This window comes from Melospiza melodia, chromosome 14 (assembly GCF_035770615.1).
Source record: "Melospiza melodia melodia isolate bMelMel2 chromosome 14, bMelMel2.pri, whole genome shotgun sequence".
NCBI classification, from domain to species: domain Eukaryota; kingdom Metazoa; phylum Chordata; class Aves; order Passeriformes; family Passerellidae; genus Melospiza; species Melospiza melodia.
In genome coordinates, this window is record NC_086207.1 from 14,075,054 (window position 1) to 14,094,560 (window position 19,507).

Here is a 19,507-nt window from a genome sequence, read left to right on the forward strand (position 1 = left end):
CACCATGTCAACTAGACCATGGCAATACAGTCTGTCCTTAAACATCTACGGGGATGGCGACTCCAAAACCTCCTTGGGCAGTCCATTCTAATCACCTTTCCGTGAAGAAAGTCTTCCTAATGTCGAACCTAAACCTTCCCTGGGGCAGTTTAAGATGTTGGGACTCACAGACATACAGGCTCCTATGGCTCCTCAGCATCTTCTCAGAAAAATATTTCCAGTTCAGGAATGCTGATGGCCAAAAAGATACAGAGTTTTAAAGCACGTCAGAAATAGAGGGTGGAAGAGCTGTGTGTGTGAACCAGGTGGGATGTATTCAGTCTGTCCAGGTAGAACTGAATGAGATTTTGGGGCAGGAACAGCACAGCCTCTGTGTCAGTTCATTCTTACCCTATTTGGTGTTACTTGCTTCTGACGTACTAAAATGGGAAATTGTACAAACACTCAAGTATTGTTAATAAATATTAATCCCCAGAAATACTGTAAAACAGGGTTTGATGAATGATCAGCTAACATAGTTTTAAGGATTTCAGCCTCTTGGGAGATGTAACAAAATAGTGTAATGGCCTCCTTGGATTTTGGAAGACAAACTAACTGAAAATTAGTTACAGCAAAGAGAACAATTACTGCAAGACTGTTAGGATATTTTCTAAGTTCTTCAAAAATAGCTGTGGAGCTGTTCTTTTGAGATATGGTCTCCTTGGTGACTTCCTCAGCTGCACGGGAAGGCCCTCAGATAAGTTTGGTGTTTAACCTATGCATCTTATTAACTTGTTTTCTTCTGAGAGCTTTTGTATTTTATTCATTTGTGATGCGCTTGCTCACACACACACATAACACTGTTGAAGCACAGTCTGTTTATTTCATTGAGATACAAGTAATTTTATCCTGCTCTTGGAGAAACCTATTCCTTTTCCAAGGAAAGCAGCACGCTTCCAAACCTGCATCTTGGAGCAGAAGGGATGTACAAGCTCTGCTAAAGACATGTGTGGCTCTGTAAAATCCTCTGAGAAGCTGCTTCTGCAAAGCTCTGTAGAAATGTCAATACAACCCAGGAAATTATTCTGAAGCAGCAACTGAATGTTCTGCTTACATTTTTTTTTAAATTTAATTTTGCCATTCTTGGTACATGCTGGGTGAGGAACCACATGCTATTGACTGTCTCCTCATTTCACCCAAACTTTCACCCCAGCCAGAGGGCTGACACACTGCAGTGTGCAGATCGTGTTTTGGAGCTGTTCTTGCTTTGATTTCTCAGCACTAAGAGCTCTGCATCATTCTGATGCAAACTCATGTGCGTTATTGCTGAAATGTCCTCAGAAGGGGCCAAGTCCCAGGAGCCTGAGGAGCTTTTGCCATCACCGTGCTGACCTTCAGAGAAGGATGTCAAAGCACTTTTGAAAAGCATTGAGGAAGGATTCACTGGCCATGTTAGAAGCAAAACAAGGAGCCCAGCCAGAGCATCCCCAGTTCTTTACTAACCGCATGAAATGGCTGGTTTTTATTTTGCCCTGTCTGGTTTCCTGTGGGCTGTGCTTCTGATGGAGAGAGGTGTTCCGATGCCTGTGTGAAGGCTGCTTTCTTGGTTCCATCTCCATCCCCATCCCCATCCCCACACACACGGTTGGGGAGCTGTTCCTCACCTCCCAGCCTGTCCTGTGGATGGGCTGGAAAGAAGGTGAGGAGCAGCCAAGGGGACCGCTCATGGCCCCAGAAGAGGAGCAGCCAAGCATTGCTCCAGGATGCAACAAAATAGGATATTTCATCAGTAGAACAGCTTCAATCTCCTTATGGCCCAGATGGGCAGGCCCCTGATGGGGTAAGGAAAATTAAAAGGTCCTTTTGGATGCTTTCACCCCACGGTGGAGCTGGATGAGGGGGTGATGATGGAGAGGAGTGGAGATGTCCCCCTTCTGTCCCCTCAGCTGTGTCTCTGCCACTGACGGCTCCTCAGGGGACATTATTTTACTCAGACAAATGGTGCTGATGCCTTCACAGCTCCACCAGGGGTAACGCGGGAGCTGTGCCTGAGCGTTCCTTGAACTCCTGGAGATTTGTTTTTTAGGGGAACGCTCATGAATCCACTCGTGTCCCATTTCCCAGCGAAAGCCTCGTTCAGCCGCGGCGCCGCCCTCGGCTCGGCTGTAACACAGCCACAGCCGCGCCGCCATCTTCCCGCGGGGCCCGCGGCCGCCGAGGCAGGGCGCCACCTGCGGGCTGCCGGCCGCACCGCCAGGGGCCCGCGCGGGGCGGGGGTCGGTGCCGTGAGGGGAAGGGGACTGGGAGGGAGTTTGGTGCCATGATGACAAGGGGGTCCGGTCCGGAGGGTCGGTGCTGTGAGGGGAAGGGGACTGCGAGGGAATTTGGTGCAATGATGACAAGGGGGTCCGGTCCGGAGGGTCAGTGCCATAAGGAGAACCGACCGAGGTTGGGGTTGGGTGCCCGTAGAAGAAGAGGGGTCCTGGGGAGGGGGTGTTGATGCGCTGAGGAGTCTGCGGGGTTTTAGTACCATGAGGAGAAGGAGAGGGGTCGGGGGGTGTTGGTGCCTTGAGAAAAGGCGTCTGGAAAGGGTTCGATTCCCTGAGAAGGGGGCTCAGGGAGTGTCCGATTCCCCTGGTGTGGTGAATGGGGATAGGAAGGCTGGAGACCCCCAGGGCTGAGACCCCCAGGGCCAAGGGGACAGGAGACGGTCGTGGATCCTTTGGGGACAGGGCTGGGTGCTGTGTTTCCTTCGGCCAGCGAGCTGCACCAAAGAGAATCTGACTTCACCATGAGAAAATACAGACTTTCATCCTGGATGGAAATGCCATAAGATCCAGCTGTTTCTGAGAGGACACAGGGAAATGCAAACGGACACAAAAGTAAAAATAATAAACCCAAAATATGCTGAAGTCTTGGGCCAGGGCTGGGCTGCCCCAGGGGCAGAGGTGGCCCCAGGAACCAGAGAGCAGCTGCCAGTTATGACTTTATTCATTTTCACATTTAGATATTACAACAAAACTCTTAATGACAAAGGATAACAAGTACTATAGGAGAAGAGGAAAGGAAGCAGTGTTCTAACTGGTTTGATATATAACTGTGAACTTCCAAAGACAGGACTCAACGTGAGTTACAATCACTCACATAACGCTCACTGGTAGGAAATCTCACGTGCAAATACCCACACACTCACCCACAGCACACTCACACACACACAGACCATGCTTTGTACTCACACAAAACCCCTGTTTTAGCCTACTTGCTTCAAAGGCAGCCCACTGAAACATTGAATGCTGCTAGAGCAACAACAGGTACCAGGTTAAAATATTGCAATATAAATGTAGTGTTACTTAATACACAGGTTTTTCTTTAGAGACACACGTGTATTTGCAAGTAGGGGACCCCACACTTTGTTTTCAGGAGGGAGGAATGTCCTCTCAACACCAGCACTTTGTAAAGAAAAGTGAGACTGAACACAGAGTGGAAGGAGCCATTTTAAAGGAAGGTGATGATGATAAATAGCTTAGCTTCAATGTTGAGTTCCAGTAAGAAGCCCAAACAAAATGAAACAGAGAGTGCATTTTGAATAGAGCAGGCACAAATATCAAACCCTGGGTTTTAAACATTGAAATACTCCCTTGCTGCTGTGGAAAGAGAGACAACACAAGACATTCTTTCTCACATCTTAAAACCAAAACAGACCAGCTTCACTTCATGCTTATCTGGAGACTGTAAAAATAAAAAGCCAGAAATAATTCAAGAGAATGGGAAGGGCTATCAACTTTGCACATCTAATTTTAGTATACCTTTAGAGAGCAAAAGTACAATTTTCTCAACAGCTCTTCAATATCCCACCCTTCAGTTGTTCTTCATCAGCAGGAGTGTCTGAAGAGGAGCCAGATTTTGCTCCTATCAGGCTGCATTGTTCATGCAATACTGTTGACACAGACACAATAGGATCTGATTCCACCCCCCATCTAGGTGGTGCAAGAGAGAGAAAATAAACTTCTGTGGAGTTGAATGTTCAAAAATCAGATGACACAGAAGTGCTTTCTCCAGGGTGATGCAGGGGATCATTAGCAATGGTTCTAACAACATAGCCCTTCCCCACTAGGATACTTGTGAGCAATTTACAGCTAAACCTAGAGAAAAAGTGCAGCTGTACTGGCTGGATGTTCATGCTGATGACCAGCCTGGGCACTAAGACGCCTCTGTTCCCTTTCTGCTGAGGAATCCTGCCATGCCCAGCAAATGTCATGCTTTGCTGGCACATACCTATCCCTTACATATGGACAGGGACTAACAGCTACTTTGAAATTCTGTTTTTGAACTATTATATTGTTCTTGGGGTCTCTCTCAGATGGGGCTGTTTCTAGGCAGAGAATTCTTCACGGAGTACTGGAAACAAGAGAGTCTGGGTCCTGTGGATGCACATCACCCAGTGAGTAGCCTGAATTTAGCTCAGCCGGTCACCTTCTACCCCTGCCAATGCCAGTTAGGAGCAGCACGAGTTGCATGCAGCCTTCCTTCAGCCAAGGGAACCACCAGTTCAAAAAGCAGGGCAAGATGAGGGCAGGAGAATTTGATCTGGCCTACACCCTGTTGTCTGTCCTACTTCCTTGTCCTGGCTCTCCAGCAGCTCCTGCCAGAGGATTCTTACTGAGTCGTAACAATTACTTAAAGATGCTTAAATTCCTGGCAGCTTCAGGGGACACCAGTAGAAGTCAGGGAATTCATTGTAATATGCAGTTTCCAATTCCACATCCTGAGCCAGTTTGGCTCAAGCTGGTCTGGTTTTGTGCCTCTTTTTTGCCATGGAAATTGCAGCCATGTCACCCTTCTGACACAAAAAGGGAGTGGAACATTGAACAAACTGCACAGGCTTAGAGAACCTGAATGACAGGCATGCTTTTCCCATGTGCTAAATAAATCTCCCCATTACACTTGTGTGGAGAGCTATAATTAAGACTTGGCAACTTCATCCATAAGGACTCTCAGGCTTACGTCGGGAAACGCGTAAAACCCTCTGCTGGGAAAGAAATACAGTTTGGGAAAGCTGTGCATCTGACAGGAAACACAGTTTTACAAGTCCAAACCCTTGGCTCTGTGACAGAGGTGTGGCCCACAAGCAGTAATTCCCTGGTGCTGAGATGCCCTGGTGCACAGAGCTCTGCCAGCCACGGGCATGTGGGAGAAGAGATGATGACAAGCTGTTCCAAGGAGCCTTTTCACCCAGACTCCTGAGGCGGTGATGTAACCCTGCTCTGTGGCTGAGCTCTTGGATTGGGAGCAGCATGGAAAGAAGTAGGTGGGAAGTGGTGAGGCAGCAGTACAGAAATCTATATAGAGGGGCTGTGGAGGTTCCCCAGAGCTCTGAATTCACGTGGTATCTCTTAGAAATAGAAGACCAAAGTAAGGAGATGTTTCCTCAGCAAATAACTGTTTCTTAATCCTCTGGAGTCAGGTATGCTCTGCTGGAAGCTCTGCAAAAGAAACTGGAGAGGAGCCCCCTGGATAGAGAGTGCCTCCTTTGAGTCAGGGAACTTGAGAGACAGGAAAAATCATGGTGCAAACTGTCCATCCAGGAGAATCAGGGCTTGAACCCTGGCAAGGTGCTGGGCTCCATGTGTTCAGTGATGTCAACACATAAGGGGATACAGCCCAGAGCACCTTATTGCTGGAGCACTGTTCCTTCCATTGTTTCCAAAATGCTTTGCAGCAGCTTGAAAATAAACATTTCACTCCCTGCCCTTTTGATCTTTTTCCTCCCAGCAAACTCTATGTTTAGAAGCCAGCTCAAATTAACCTAGCTTTGCTTTAGTTTCTCACTTGAGCAACAAATGATCTCAGCACCAATCTGGGAGAAGGAGAAGGCAAGAGCAGCAGACCTGTGAGTAACCTGCTCCCAGCAGAGATCATAAAAGAACCTGTTTTGCACACAGCCTGCAAAAAATTTGCTGTTTATCTCACCTGCAGCACTCTAGCCATCTGCTGATGACCTACTCAGCACTAGCTGTGTTGAGATGGCTAAAATAATCCGAGTGATAAGGCAGATTGGCAGGTTTCCCCCCAGCAGATATGAGAGGGGTGTGGGTGTTGCTTGCAGAGGAGATGGAGAGGCTGACACCTACTCAGGATGAGCAGCATGCATGAACATTTACAAAGATCCCTCGGGATCTTTCTGTACACCTCTGTAAAATGTCCTGCTCTTGCTGCTAATACCACTAGGGATTTCTTCCCTTTGATTCTGCTCCACAGCTCAGCAGCTGACATCATGATGAGGGGAGGAGGAAGCAATCCAAGGAAAAACATTCAGGCTGCACACCAGGAAGAAACTTGAGACTAAGACAGATCTATTTATATCTGACCTGAAATGGGCTTTCTGAATGGGAAGCTGATCTGAGCGGAGGCTGGATGTTAGGCAGAAGGTGCCGTAGTGCTGAACACAGGCACCCACTCTCAGCAGAATGCATCTGTCTGAGGTGCAGCAATAAAAGAAATATGAGGAATCAGTGATGTGCTCTCTCCAGTCGTGGCACAGGGAAGCTGCAGCTGGAGGTGCTGCACGGTTCATGCTGCGGTTCCAAGGACATCGGTGTTCCCCGTCTGTTTGGGGTAGGTTCCCGGTTGGGTTTGGGCATAGGTTGAAGGAGAAGCTCTGGATGACCCTGATGACATGCCTGGAGGGCCTTGCAGTTGCCTCCAGGGCCTGGTGCCATTAGTACTGCTCGGAGAAGAAGGAAGCGTGGAGAGTGGGGGGACTGGCCCCCTCTCCAGGCGGGGTGCAGCTGCCATCCTCAGAGTGTTCTGACAGCTCCCCGTATTCACTGTTGTAAAAAGTCTGGCCTCCGACTTGGGACCCGTACGACGGCCGACATCTGCCCCGCAGGTCTGACTGCCCCCCTGACAGCTCCATGGTCCGACTGGGCCCTTTACTGCTGTGAGGGAGAGAGACACAGAATTAACCTGGGCACTCCCAGAAAGCCTCTGTCCTGCTTAGAGAAATCCCAGCTTCCGAAAATCTCATCTTCTAATGCATGCAGCAGAGACAGGGTCGGGAATGGACTTGCACCTCCATTTCAAAGCACAAAACCAGGCCTTGCTCCAATAAGCACAGCCTGTTTGTTTTGTGACAAATCTACACATATCCTGGAACACTTACTTCAGCTGTCCCAGATACCTTTGTGATACCTTCTAGGTACAGGGAAGGGTTGGGATCCCAATGAGTAGGGAGAGACAAGAGACATTACAATAATTGCTTGGAGACCTGGCAGGAATAACAGAAATTGATACAAACCAACTGCCAGGATGGGGGAAAGGAAACAAAGGAAGATGATGAAGATGTGGACGAAAGTCTTATGTCCCATCTCAGTGCCTGCCAATACCAGGTGACTGTCAAGAAATCACAAGAGCAGGGGCAGGGACACACTCAAGAAGTTTAAGGCTAGTGTTTTCCAGGAGATGGGATACCAAGTGTAAGAAACAACAGGAACATGCCTTAGGGAAAAGAGGACAAGGACAAGAAGCAGGAGACGGTTTGATACAAGAGCAGACAGGCCACAGGGCTATGGCTAAGAGAAAAGACAATGACCAGTCCAATCTGATGTTGGGAGGCAGAGGAGGTGAGGAAGAGTCTTGGGACTGGCCTTGTCTACATATGAGGTGACATGGCTTGCTCAACACACTGTCACAGAGACAAGGTCTCAGCCTGCTCTGGCAGAGATGAGCTGTACAGGTTCTCACCCAGTTTCAAAGCCTGGGTCAAGGACATAACCATCCATAGCATCCTCAGCCCTGAGAGTGCCAGCTCAACCTGCCAGACTCCATGTCAGCATGTGGGAATTCCTAAGGCCTGCCCCATCCTTGCACCATCACATCATGACCCTGTATCCCATGGGTCAGGGCTGAGGGAGGAGGGTTTCTGCCCATCCCATCTGCCACTGCTTGAGCAAGCCCTAATAAATTTCACCAGAAAATGTCAATAAGCATTACCAGTCTCATTAACACCATCACTCTGCTTTGCCTCATTATCTTAACAGGCACATTCTCATTGATGGGCACAGTTTATATTTTTAAACCCTAGAAAACAGCAGGCTTGTCTGCTCTTCCTGTGTTTTGCCTCTCATTAAGGAGTGCATGGACTTATCTGGCTCAGGGCCCACAGCTGAAAGTTCCAAGCAGTGCAGCCTGTGGGAAGATACCAGGAGCTGCCTCCTGGTCTCACCGCCTTTGGCAGCAGTGGCTAGGCTTAAGGAGTACCTGAATCCACCTTCTTTTCTGTGTCGGTTTTCTATCCTCTCAAATTCCTCAGATGCCAGAACCATCCCACTGTCTGTCTGATTGTCCTGGAAGGAAGCAACAGGAGTTATCAGTAACATCCCTGTCAACTGATCAGAATGGGAAGGGAGGAGAAATCATTCAGGAGATGAGATCCTGTGTATGTGTGATGGGGAAAAAGGGGTAGGAGCACTTTACCGGCATGCTCCATAGTTTTGCTGTATCTGATTTTCTTAGGTACCTTCTTAAAAGCAGAACATAAAAAGGTAAGATTTGTGTGCATAGTTCAGTGCCATTTTTGGGGAATAAAAAAAGAGTGCTACCTGTCTGTAAGATGTATTACCATTAAATCTGCGAGAGGTGATATTTTCCTCTGAGACAAAAGCTATGACTTCAGTTCTGCTGCTAGAGGAGATATCAGTACCAGTCCAGTCCAGAGAGACCTGGAGGGTCCCTACTGCTCACTGCCATATGGATCAAGATACTGGAGCTGCAGATAAACACTCTGGGTTTCCTAAGTCCTGGCAGGATTTCAGTGTGCTTAATCAGGCTGTGTTCACAGATTTGAGAGGGTGAAGAGCAGGCTCTTCTCTGAGGTCCTTTATAGTCCCCCCATTTGCATATCTAACTTCCCTATTCCCCACTAAGAGAAACCCCTGTGTGCCAGATGAAGACATGAACGTGCATAGGACTGGATGGACCGAACAGGAATGACACACAGACTGACATAAAATAGAAGTGATCTTCCCTCCACAGTCTTAACCGTAAAGGTGTCAGAAAAGACTGCCCCCCACTCAAATCCCCACACCTACTCACCGGGTGTGCCTTGTACATTGTGTGTGTCATGGGAAACTCTTCAAATGTCTTTATCCTGGATGGACACCTGATCTGATTTCCTCCCGTCAAACAACCAGGGAACGAGACACAGTTGTAGTATCTGCCAACAGAAGCACACAGGACTCAGTAAAGGCAAGAGTCAATGTCCTGAATGAACAGGATCTGAACTCAATCTCCTCACTGGGCAACCAAAGTATGCAGGGAGGAGGATGACCCAAATGGTGGATGTGGGGAGGGTAATGAGGTCACCTTAGACCTCTTAACCCCATACTACTTCTGCAGTGAAGACTAGACTGACTGAATCAGGCCCAAATAACCTCTCCACATGCGATCAGCAGAAAATGTCATAGAGATCCCAGGCATCACATCATCATAGTTCATCAGATAGGAGAGGCCTGGGACTAATTGTTTGAGTCAGTTAGGAACAGATAGGATGAAGCTCCTTACATGATACTCTGGCAGCATTGCTGGAGGAGAAGAAGGAATGTGATAGGCTTACAAACCAGCACTTCCTCATGAGGAAAATAAAGTAATTTTGCTTCTATAAGCAAGAAGCTATGGCCTAAATTCTTGGATCACACCTTACCACCTGGGATTTTCCAAAGATCTGGGTTCTCCCCATATCCCCCTGGCTCCCTTACAGGCCAGGCTGCTTGCTGCCTGCTGGGCTCTCTCTGCCCTTTTTGCAGGGGATTCACCTTGCTGCTAGGCTGTGGCAGCGTATCCTCATGTCAAAGTCCTCTTCATCTGAGTTTTGCTGGGCAGAGGAAGGCACCTGGGAGAAACCATCATCTTCTGAGCTGTGAGAGTCGTTCAGCGGGATGTAATCTTTCCCTTCCTGGTAGGAAGAACAGTAAATGGCCTTACTAGAAGGGGAAGACTTTCCCACAAGAAAAGGCTCCACAGGCAGAAGCTGTAAGAGCTGGGAAGGAAAATTTCTGGTTTATAAATTTTATTTCTCTAGGACAAAATATCTGCCTGAAGATTTCTATGACCTTTGTGTTAAGTAGCTGTGAGTGATGCATGGAGGTGTGTGTGAGCAGGAGAACAACTGCCATAATAATCCCATAATTCTCCAGTTTACATGGGCAGAGTACTGTGCTCCAGGGCAATGTCATTTGTGGCTTAGTCATGTCTGTGCTGGGAACCAGTGATGAAAGGTTAAAGTCAGGAACATCAGGATGAGGCAAGCATTTAGCTATCATTTTCTGAAAGAGAACATCAAGAAAAACTTAAAATCAGAGCTGCACGCTCATCACAGTTAAATGTCCTGGTGAGTTACCACATGGAAGTGATTAGTAATGCATTCAAAGAAATCTGTGTTACTGACTGCTGTAATGTACCAGTTGTTTGCTTCACATGGCCCTGACATTTCCATCTGAGGACAGAGTTTCAGAAACCCTGGTCAAGTCCTGGTTTTCATTATGCAGGCGTGTGGGAGGGCCTTGACTCAGCTGAAGAATTTCAAATAATCATCTGGGGATTAGGATGGAAGTTACTAGAATGACGACTGAGAGGACTTCTGCCCTGCAAGGAACAGAGTTTTATGAGGATGCAGCTAAAAGGCTGTTGCAGAAATGACTTCTCTAACAGCTCTGGGAAATAGACCTCTGACCCTGGAATCTCTGTGTTATTGTTGGCCTACACAAATGTGTTGCATTGACCATGGAGTCAGCTGAGGGCACAGTGAGGGAGCTGGTGATGACAGAAGAAAGAGCTGTCTGGAGCAGAGCAGGGACACAGAGAGGTTTTCACCTGCTGGACATTTTCCTGAAGAAGGTTCCCCAGTATCTCCACAAGGTCGGAGAAAGTCGGTCTCTCCTTGGGATCACCGTGCCAGCAGCTCAGCATTATACGGTAGCTGCCAAGAAGAGATGCTGGTTTTGCACCACAGAAATCCCCTCCTGCCCCACTTCACAGCTCCCACCCACATGGTGCCCACTGGCACTGCCAGTTCCTGCACTGTGAGGGAAAGCTTGGCCCCCCAGCACACTGGCCAGGTGGAACTGGCAGGGTGTTGGTTTGTTATGCACTTATAACAGGGAACAAGGAGCTAATTCAGACCCCTCTGATGCCCTTCAGAGCAGGAAAGCACAGTGCACACTGACAGACCCATCCCAGCACAGGCATGCAAGGACACTAGAGAGCCCTAATCAGAACCCACCTGCCTTGCTCTCCAGGCAATGGCCTAGAGGGAAGGATGTGCTGGCTCATCCTATACCCTGGCTAAAGGTCAGGCATCCCAGAGAGGGGCCTGTTCTCTCTATGCTGGGATGTGATAGGTTTCTGCCCTCCCACAGAGGCCTCTGCTCTGACCAATGCTGGAATCCTTGAGGTTTCTGACTCACATTTCTGCTGTGGCATACTCTGGGGCTCTCATCCTGGTACCATCTTTGAGCCTCTGGCAGAACTCCTCATTGATCTGGACTCCAGGATATGGAGATGCCCCTAAAAAAGGTTCAAAGAAAGGTGGGAACATGAAATGTGCCATCAGAAACCAGTCCTTTTGAGACTGCCCTTCATCCCAGAACACTGAGAGGTGTGGTCACTACTCATACACAGCCCAATCCTTGGTGCTGCCTGAGTCAGGCTTCTCTGCCTCAGTGAGCTGGAGGCCACCTCTGCATCCTTGTGTCCCCATCACTCTGTTCATGGGTGGACATAGCTCTACATTTTTTTTGCCTACATTGTGTCGCTTCCCATGAGTCCTTAGATGTGCTTCAGAAAGTCTGTCATGCACAGACTCACCCACAAACTGCTACGTGGGTAGAGGTGTCTCCCTGAGCAGCACAAGACCCTCATTAGGACTCACCTAGTGAGAAGATTTCCCAGAGGAGGACCCCAAAAGACCAGACATCACTCTGGGTAGTGTAGACCTTGTCAAAGATGCTTTCTGGAGCCATCCACTTCAGTGGGAGACGGGCCTGCAGGAGGGAGAGGCAAGGCACAAATGTTCAGTTGGCAACATGTCCCAGGACAGCCCTTCTGGTAGCAAAGGGATGAAATGGATGAAAGGAAATCAGAGCCAATAGCCCTGCTCCTCTCTCCATGGAGGAATTGGTTGGTCAGAGAGAGGGACAGAGACACTGAAAAGGAGTTGAAAGAGTATAAGGAAGAGTAAGTTAATGATAGGCTGAGGGGTAGAAGGAAGGAGACAGAGATCTGCTGATGAAGGAGGATGGGACTTGTGTCATTGGTCCAATGGCTTCTGGTCCCAGCTATGCAAGTAATTCCATTCCTGCTTTTTCATCTCTTCATCAAGAGTCCCTAAACTGTAAAGGGTTTGAGAAAATGGCACTCACACTGCCTTTCCTGACGTAGTCAGGGTCCTTGTAGATGTCTCTGGCCAGGCCGAAGTCACAGATCTTTACCACGTTGTTTTCTGACAGCAGGATATTGCGAGCTGCCAGGTCTCTGTGGATGCACTGAGGGAACACAAAGAGGAAGGGGCAAAATGAGAAAGAGAGAAACCACAATCAGAAAGTGCCCAGCACCTCCCTTCCTCATAAACCTGAGCTGTAATGGGAGAATTGTGGAAATGGAAAGAAGCTAAAGATAAAATTTCAAAAAGGGCTGGTTAAGAAGAGGTTGAAATGCAACTTTGTGCACACATATCTGTCTGAGATTTCTTGAGGAGTGTGAGGCAGATCACTGAATCTCTCTGTGTGTCACCTAAAAGGTGGCTGTGGTAAGGTCTCTCTCATCAGGCATGCACAAGAGATCAAGTGAGCAAAGGAAAGGCTGAACTGAACTCACCTTTCGGGACGCCAGGAATTCCATGCCACGTGCTACCTGGAAGCTGTAGCAGATGAGGTCTTCCATTGTCAAGGGACTTTGCCACAAGTCATCCACTGTTCAGAAATAATAGAAAATGATTAGAGAATTGGCAATCTGTTGTCCTCCTTGCCTCTCTCTGGGACTGCAGGATACAGACAGATTCTCAGTGAAACACAGTCCTCAGTCCTAACTGGAGCAATCAGCTCGACTCTAAGATTTTCTGCTTATGTGACAGAAGGCACAAAGCAGGAACCTGCTCAAGTGTGAGGAGAAAGAGTACAGCTTCCAGCACATGTCAGTGAGACAGAGTTGTGGGGAACAGGACTGGAAGGGGCTTTGAAGGTCAGCTCAGTATTTCTGTCCTAGGGAGGACTCAACAAGATCCCCCTCAGTTCTCCTTTCTTCAGGCTAAAATACCCAAAGGGATTTAATTCTCCCTTCTGGGTTTGACACCAGAAGACACAACAGATGACACAATAGCCCTGTTTGGGGAATTTCCATCCAACAGTGATCAGTTCCAAGGCTGGGGCCCCCCTCCCCACTGATATTCCCTGCCCATTCCCCAAGCTGGCCAAGTCTGGCATGGTTTTGGTGGTCCAGGTGGGGAGCTGGTGCCAAGGCTGCAGTGTTACCTTCCTGGATGGGCAGCGCTGGGCGGCTCTTGTGCAGCAGGAAGCGGTGGAAGATGGCGCTGTCGCTGGTCCCCGAGCGGCTCCTCCTGTCTGCTCTCACTGCCTCCACGATGGACTGCACCTGAATACGCAGCCTGGGAGACTTCTCCTGCCAGGGGACAAACCAAAACCCTCAGCAGGCAATGCACACTGTAACCCCTGCATCCATGAGATGCACGGTCTCTTCCTGTTCTTATACTGTAATTCTGGCCTGGAAGCATCTACCATTGCAGAAAGAAGGACAGAGCCTTTCTTTGTCACCTTGTCAGATCATCTATTAGGCTGCATGCCTTCCTTCCCTAGACATGGGACAGGTCCCTAGGGGCAAAGGAAGCTACTCACCCTGTAAGGACTGAATCCTTCCCTCTTGGTCCGCAGGTAGTTGGAGAGGTTTCCATACTTGCAGAACTCAACAATTACCATGAGTGGACCTGGTGAGAAGAGACCAAAAGTTAAGGCTAGAAGTAAGGGCTTGAGTTGGTCAGAATTTGCCACAACTTGTGTTATGTGCAGCCCTACTGAGCTGTGACATCTGCTCTAAGTGCACACAAACACACCAATATCTTCCCCCAGGTCCCTGTGATTACACACGTGGACAGCAAAACCACTCAAGGGACAAGCTCTGATTTTTGGGAGCAGGGAGCAGCTGCCTGCTGCCTGCTGCCCTGGGATATTTACCATTGGGTTTGGTACAGGCACCCAGCAAATTCACCACGTTGAGGTGATTCCCGATGTGAATGAGGATCTTCAGCTCTGACATCAGAGCCTTGTGCTCGCTTGCAGTAGCTCCCTCTGGAAACACACAGACCATGTCATGACACCTCCTCAGACTTTTCACTCCCCCTCACCACCCTCCTCTAGCAGCATGTTAATATGAGTCTTGCTGAGGGGGCTGTGACCTCAAAGCCTCGGAACATTTTGTTATTGCATGTTCCCCGTGAAATGTTGAGCCTTGTCTGCAGATCCCAGGATCCCTGCTGTAACATGTGGGGTGCTCTCCGTAAATGCAGGGACCCAGAACAAAGAACAACATAATCTGTGCCCAACAAATTTTTCTTTATGATAGTTGTGCAGTGAAAAACATCACTTGAGACTTTCATTGGGATGCACCCGTTTGAATCTCTGCCCTTTCGGCCTCCAAACAGAGATAACGAGCCATGAAACAATTTGAAAGAAAATTAGGAACAAAAGATATCTGATTCTTTTTATCACAATTGAAGATAGGAGCTGTCTCAACTCAAACCCAGATATCTTTTGATGATTTCTCTTCAGTAGCAAACACAGTGTCATGCTCCTGCCATCTCTCTGTACTGCATCTTCTCTCAAGTGTCCAATTCACATCGGTTCTTGACCTCTGTTTTATACAGGGTGTGTTCTCTGGTTTTGTGTGCCTTTTTCATACTTCTTACCCTCCCCATGCACATTTTGTCTTACTTGAGAGTTTGTAAATTTAGCCTGGAAGACAGAAGTATCCTCTTGAGCTGCAGCTGATGGGCCAGGTGAGAGCCTTGCCTCAAAAAATTGTAAAGCAGCCTTGCTCCCCAGGCTCCCCACTGCTGTGCAGATGATCTGTACACTTACAACAGCAAATACTGCTCAGATGAACCATGACAAGATTTCCATGTACAGGCTACTTCTGGCCAGAGACTGCCTCAGTATTTTGTTTGGTGCCAGATTACAGAATAATGTTTTGGATGCCTGTTTGAAAGCATGGCTATAAAAGTTTAAAATCTCACCCTAGATAGACCGGGCTTTGGGTGCAAAGCCAATTTAGCCCTCAGAGCTGGATAAGAGCTGCAACCTACTTCCTTACCCAGCCCTGGATCTGGCCCATAAACACAAAATACAGGCAAATTTGGAAGAAGGCAATTGGGAGCAACACTTCTTTCAGTGGCATGCCAAAGAGGGACTCTGGATTCTTGTTAGGCCTTTGAGACAGATTTTATTCTTTGCCTCTGCAGACAGCTGAATTTCCTTGAAAGCTGAGTTCCAGAAGTCCTTGCTGTCAGTTCTGCCACTTCAGCCCCTCAGTGCAGCTGAATGGAGCCAAAGAGGATCAACTGTGTTGAGGCCAAGAAGCCATTAATTAAACTACAGGCATTTACAGGGTGAATGTTCCATGGCAGGTGCCTCATTAATTGCTACACACATTTGCCTGCTTTGCTTCACTGTTCACATACCTTTCAGCATTTTGACTGCTACAGTCTCACAGCTGTTACTTTTATTGATCCCAAATGCAGATGCTTCCACCACCTTCCCAAAGGCACCATGACCCAGGACTTTACCTATGGACAGGGAGAATAAATGTGAAGAAAGGCAGGTGCAGAAAAGGGAGAATAGAATGAAGGAAAACAAAAATCCCAACAGGAAATCATGGGAAGAAGAAAGAAAAAACATCATAAAGGAAAAGGAAGGAGTGGAACACGTGCCCTTTCAGGTGGCTGCTTGCTGTGTTGGTGAGAATAAGAGAAAGGACGATGGGAGGAACTGAGACAGAGCTGGCATGGACAAAGCAGAGGAAGGAAATGGCCATGCAGAAGTGAGGGGCTGTTTGTTGCCCTCAAGCAACAAGTTGTTGTGTGTGGGAAAGGTAAAGCCAGGACTAATGTCACTGCTCTGTGCCTCAAAGGTAGCCTGCTGCTCTTTAAAGGGAAGAGGCTGCAGGTAGGTGTCCCAACATGAGGAAAATAATGGATGCAATCCTGGTCCTGAACTTGGGGTACCTGCTGTAAACTGGGCTGTTCTGTCCAGACTCTCACTTGGAAAATATGGGGATGTGTCTTAAACTATGCCCAGGGGTCTCCTGTTTTCACCAATATCTGTGTGGGATAACAGTTGGTTCACACCTGTCTACAGTCAGTCCTAAAGAGATTTCCCAGGCACAGCTGGGCTTTAAGGACAGCCTGGGGAAAAGGATGGGAAGCCTGAGGCAGAGAGAAGGCATGAAATGCACAGAGGTGTGTTAAGAAGGGCGAGTTTGTAGGGCTGGTGGGAAGCCCTGGCTGCAGCGTGCAGGGGGAGGGAGGGTCTGGCTCACCCAGGCGCAGGCGGTCTCGGGGGAATTCCCACTTGCTGGAATCATAGGGCAGGTACTCGCACTGCTCCTCCAAGGGCACCTCGCCAGGGTCCATGATGATGGACAGGTATCCTGTCTTGATGTCTGCGTGGGCTGGCTGGAGGAAACCAGCCAACACCAAGGGTGAGGAGGTGCCCTCCTTGCCCTGGGTGCTGACTCCCAGATGGGATTTGGATTCCTTGCCTGCCTTGACCTCCTACCTCCTCAAGCAAAGGCCATCCCCCATCACCTCCTTTACCTCAGCCCTTACTCACCCTGTCCTTGGCAGTGAGAGCACTGGAAGCATCACTCAATCACCTCCTTTTACCAGCTGCTCTCATGCAGCCCCACATCACAGCACTGGTGTTGCCCCAAGCCCTGATATGCCACCCTCCCTGCCTGGGGCAGTGACAGTCACGTACCCTTTTGATGTTGCAGAAGATGAGGATAAGTAAGATCCAGAAGAAAACAGCAATAACTCCAGTGCCAATCAGGATGACAATCTCTACATTGGTCCTGTCATCAGAGCCTGTGGGATGGAAAGGCAATCACAGCTTCAGAGATTCCCATTCTATGCTCCAACTCAGCCATTCCTTATGGCCTGCAGCAGGATGTGGGGTGACTGGAGACATGTTTGCCTGAGCTAAACATGCTCTGCACTATGCTCTCCTATGAGAGCATCATGCCACCAGCAAGGGCAGGGGGCTTTCACTGCCTCCCACTGTCACATGGAAGAGGCATGGGAGCTTGGCCATAATTCCTGTTCCACCCCTTCACATCCCCAGAGGTGCTGTGGCTGCTGGTACCTTCCACGGAAACGCTGGCTGAGGAGTTCACACAGCCCTTAGCATTGCAGACGCTGCACAGGTAGAGCCCAGCATCCTCCTCCCTCACCCTCTGGATGCTCAGCCTCTGGTTGAAGTCTGCCAGGTCGATCCCTGTAAGGCACAGAGGGTTGTCATGGTCACTGACAGGGAGGGAAGATTAGTGCACTGGACTCAGGCTCAAGTCCATGAGCATTTTTTGGCTGATTCATTTTAGATGGCAGAATGACATCACACCAGCTGGTAGAGACTCTTCTCTTGATGGCCCCAGAAAAACCCTGGAGGGCCTCTCCCCAGGCAGTGTATGGGGGTTACAAATCCCCCACTGAACATGTTGAATATAGGGACAGTGCCCAGGCAGTCCAGTTGGTGTCTCAAGTTCTGCTTCACCCTCAGAACCTGTTCCTTTCCCTCTGCAATGTGCCTGGATCCTTCGCATGTCCCTTCCATGAAATCTGGGTCAGTGCCTGCGCAATCAGAGACACCAGGCACTGGGCTGAGAGTAAGAACATGAATGATTTCTCTCTCCCTGCTCTCCAGCTGAATGTGCACAAGCACAGACAGTGTTGAGCTGGGCCCTAGGGCATAGACTTGGCCAGTGAGACTGCATCAAATTAGGACAGAATGTGATTAAAACCAGGCTCTGGCTGATTCAGAGTACGGGTGCCTTTATCTGGGGAGAGCAAGTCCCAGAACCCAGCAGTGTTCAGCTCTCCAGCTGCTGTACAAACTGCCCTGCCTGTGATCCACCCCCAGCCCACTGTACCTGACACTTCTTGCACCAGTTTCTCGTCTTTGTACCAGCTGATTTCAGGAACGTGGTTGCCGTCCACTTTACAGCGCATCTCAATGGAGTCGCTGACGTTCACCCAAATGTCTGTCAGGTTCTGCTTGAGGCGGGGGATCTCCAGGGCTGGAGGAGCAGCACAAAGAGGAGGAGGGGAAAACGGGAAACTGATTGATCAAGAGAATATCTGTGTTCCTGGGGGCCTTTGGGTCTCTGACCCCTGCTGAAGGTGTCTTGAGAACCCATGTGCCCTGCCTTTGCCACCTTGAGTTTAGCTTGCTTGTGTGGCTTCCCCTGGGGATGGCCTGGGAAGCTGATGGCAGCAAGAGCACCAGCTCTCCTGTGTCACTCCCGCCAGCCCTGTGGACCCTCACCCTGCACAGAGATGTATTTCTTGTGGCAGTGTTTCTCCCGGGTCTTCCTGTTCTGCACCTCACACACATAATCCCCCTCCTCATCCAGGGAGATGTTGGGGATGGTGAGCAGCAAGGTCGCATCGTTGGAGTCGGGCTGGAAGCGCAGCTCCCCCTGCATCTTGGTGGCATAGTGGTGGACGTTCTTACAGTCCAGCACCAGGGGGTTGCCCTCTTCATCGTGGAGCTTGGAGAGGTTCAGCCGATACCACTGCAGGTTCTCATAGGTGTAGTTGTCTGCATTGCAGCTCAGCTGCAGGTCCTGCCCCTCTATGGGCTCTTCCGAGGGCTGGGACTCAATCTCAAACCCGTCTGGAATGGCTTTCAGGAAGGAAATGAACATGTGAATGAGTTTTCATGGCTGAGCTGCCAGACACAATGAAATTGTCTCCTTGGGCTCAGCTCTCAGAGATCCGCCTGTCCTCAGGGTAAAGGAAACCACTGTAGCCCAGAACAGTGACGTGCAAACTGCTGGCAATCACAGCTTAAGCCCAGCGAGTGCCAGGGGATATGCTCAAGTCCCAGGGTGAAATTAAGATGGGGTCACAAATGAAACAAGCCAGGGAGGTCTGAATTAGGCTGTTACTGCTCCCAGCTCAGCTGCAGCATTCTGGTTTGCACTCATGCCCACCTTCACATGTGCAGGCAGTGACACAGCAGCCTGCACAGCAACGCAGAGAGCATTACTGTAGTAGTGACTGAAGGTGTTCATCTTGCTTCACAACAGCTGGTGGCCCTGACAGCACAGGTACTATCACAAGGGCTATTCCTTCTGGGCTGGGAATTTTATTATAGAATTCTCACTCTATAGGATAAGGTTTTGCAGTGCCCTTGCTGGGCTCCCTTTCTCAGCAGACAGTCTCCCGCCAGGACTGGGTACCACTGGC

General features: G+C 49.1%; 1 protein-coding gene across 2 annotated transcripts in view; it reads right to left on the reverse strand.

The window, feature by feature from the left end:
• Positions 1-2,952: 2,952 nt before the first annotated feature.
• Positions 2,953-19,507, reverse strand: part of FLT4 (fms related receptor tyrosine kinase 4) — a 56,898-nt gene continuing 40,343 nt past the window's right edge. Inside the window, exons 13-30 of one of the 2 annotated variants that reach the window (XM_063168827.1) lie at positions 18,582-18,941; positions 18,187-18,333; positions 17,403-17,534; positions 17,019-17,125; positions 16,579-16,714; positions 15,722-15,826; positions 14,220-14,333; positions 13,884-13,972; positions 13,503-13,650; positions 12,850-12,944; positions 12,396-12,518; positions 11,906-12,017; positions 11,442-11,541; positions 10,849-10,954; positions 9,792-9,931; positions 9,073-9,193; positions 8,239-8,324; positions 2,953-6,914 (exon numbers count right to left, since the gene is read on the reverse strand). In XM_063168827.1, coding sequence (XP_063024897.1) covers positions 6,698-6,914; positions 8,239-8,324; positions 9,073-9,193; positions 9,792-9,931; positions 10,849-10,954; positions 11,442-11,541; positions 11,906-12,017; positions 12,396-12,518; positions 12,850-12,944; positions 13,503-13,650; positions 13,884-13,972; positions 14,220-14,333; positions 15,722-15,826; positions 16,579-16,714; positions 17,019-17,125; positions 17,403-17,534; positions 18,187-18,333; positions 18,582-18,941 — 2,438 coding nt within the window. In that variant the 3' untranslated portion in view covers positions 2,953-6,697. Of the gene's footprint in view, positions 6,918-8,238; positions 8,325-9,072; positions 9,194-9,791; positions 9,932-10,848; positions 10,955-11,441; positions 11,542-11,905; positions 12,018-12,395; positions 12,519-12,849; positions 12,945-13,502; positions 13,651-13,883; positions 13,973-14,219; positions 14,334-15,721; positions 15,827-16,578; positions 16,715-17,018; positions 17,126-17,402; positions 17,535-18,186; positions 18,334-18,581; positions 18,942-19,507 lie in introns of both variants that reach the window. The other variant, XM_063168826.1, reaches the window with a different exon arrangement.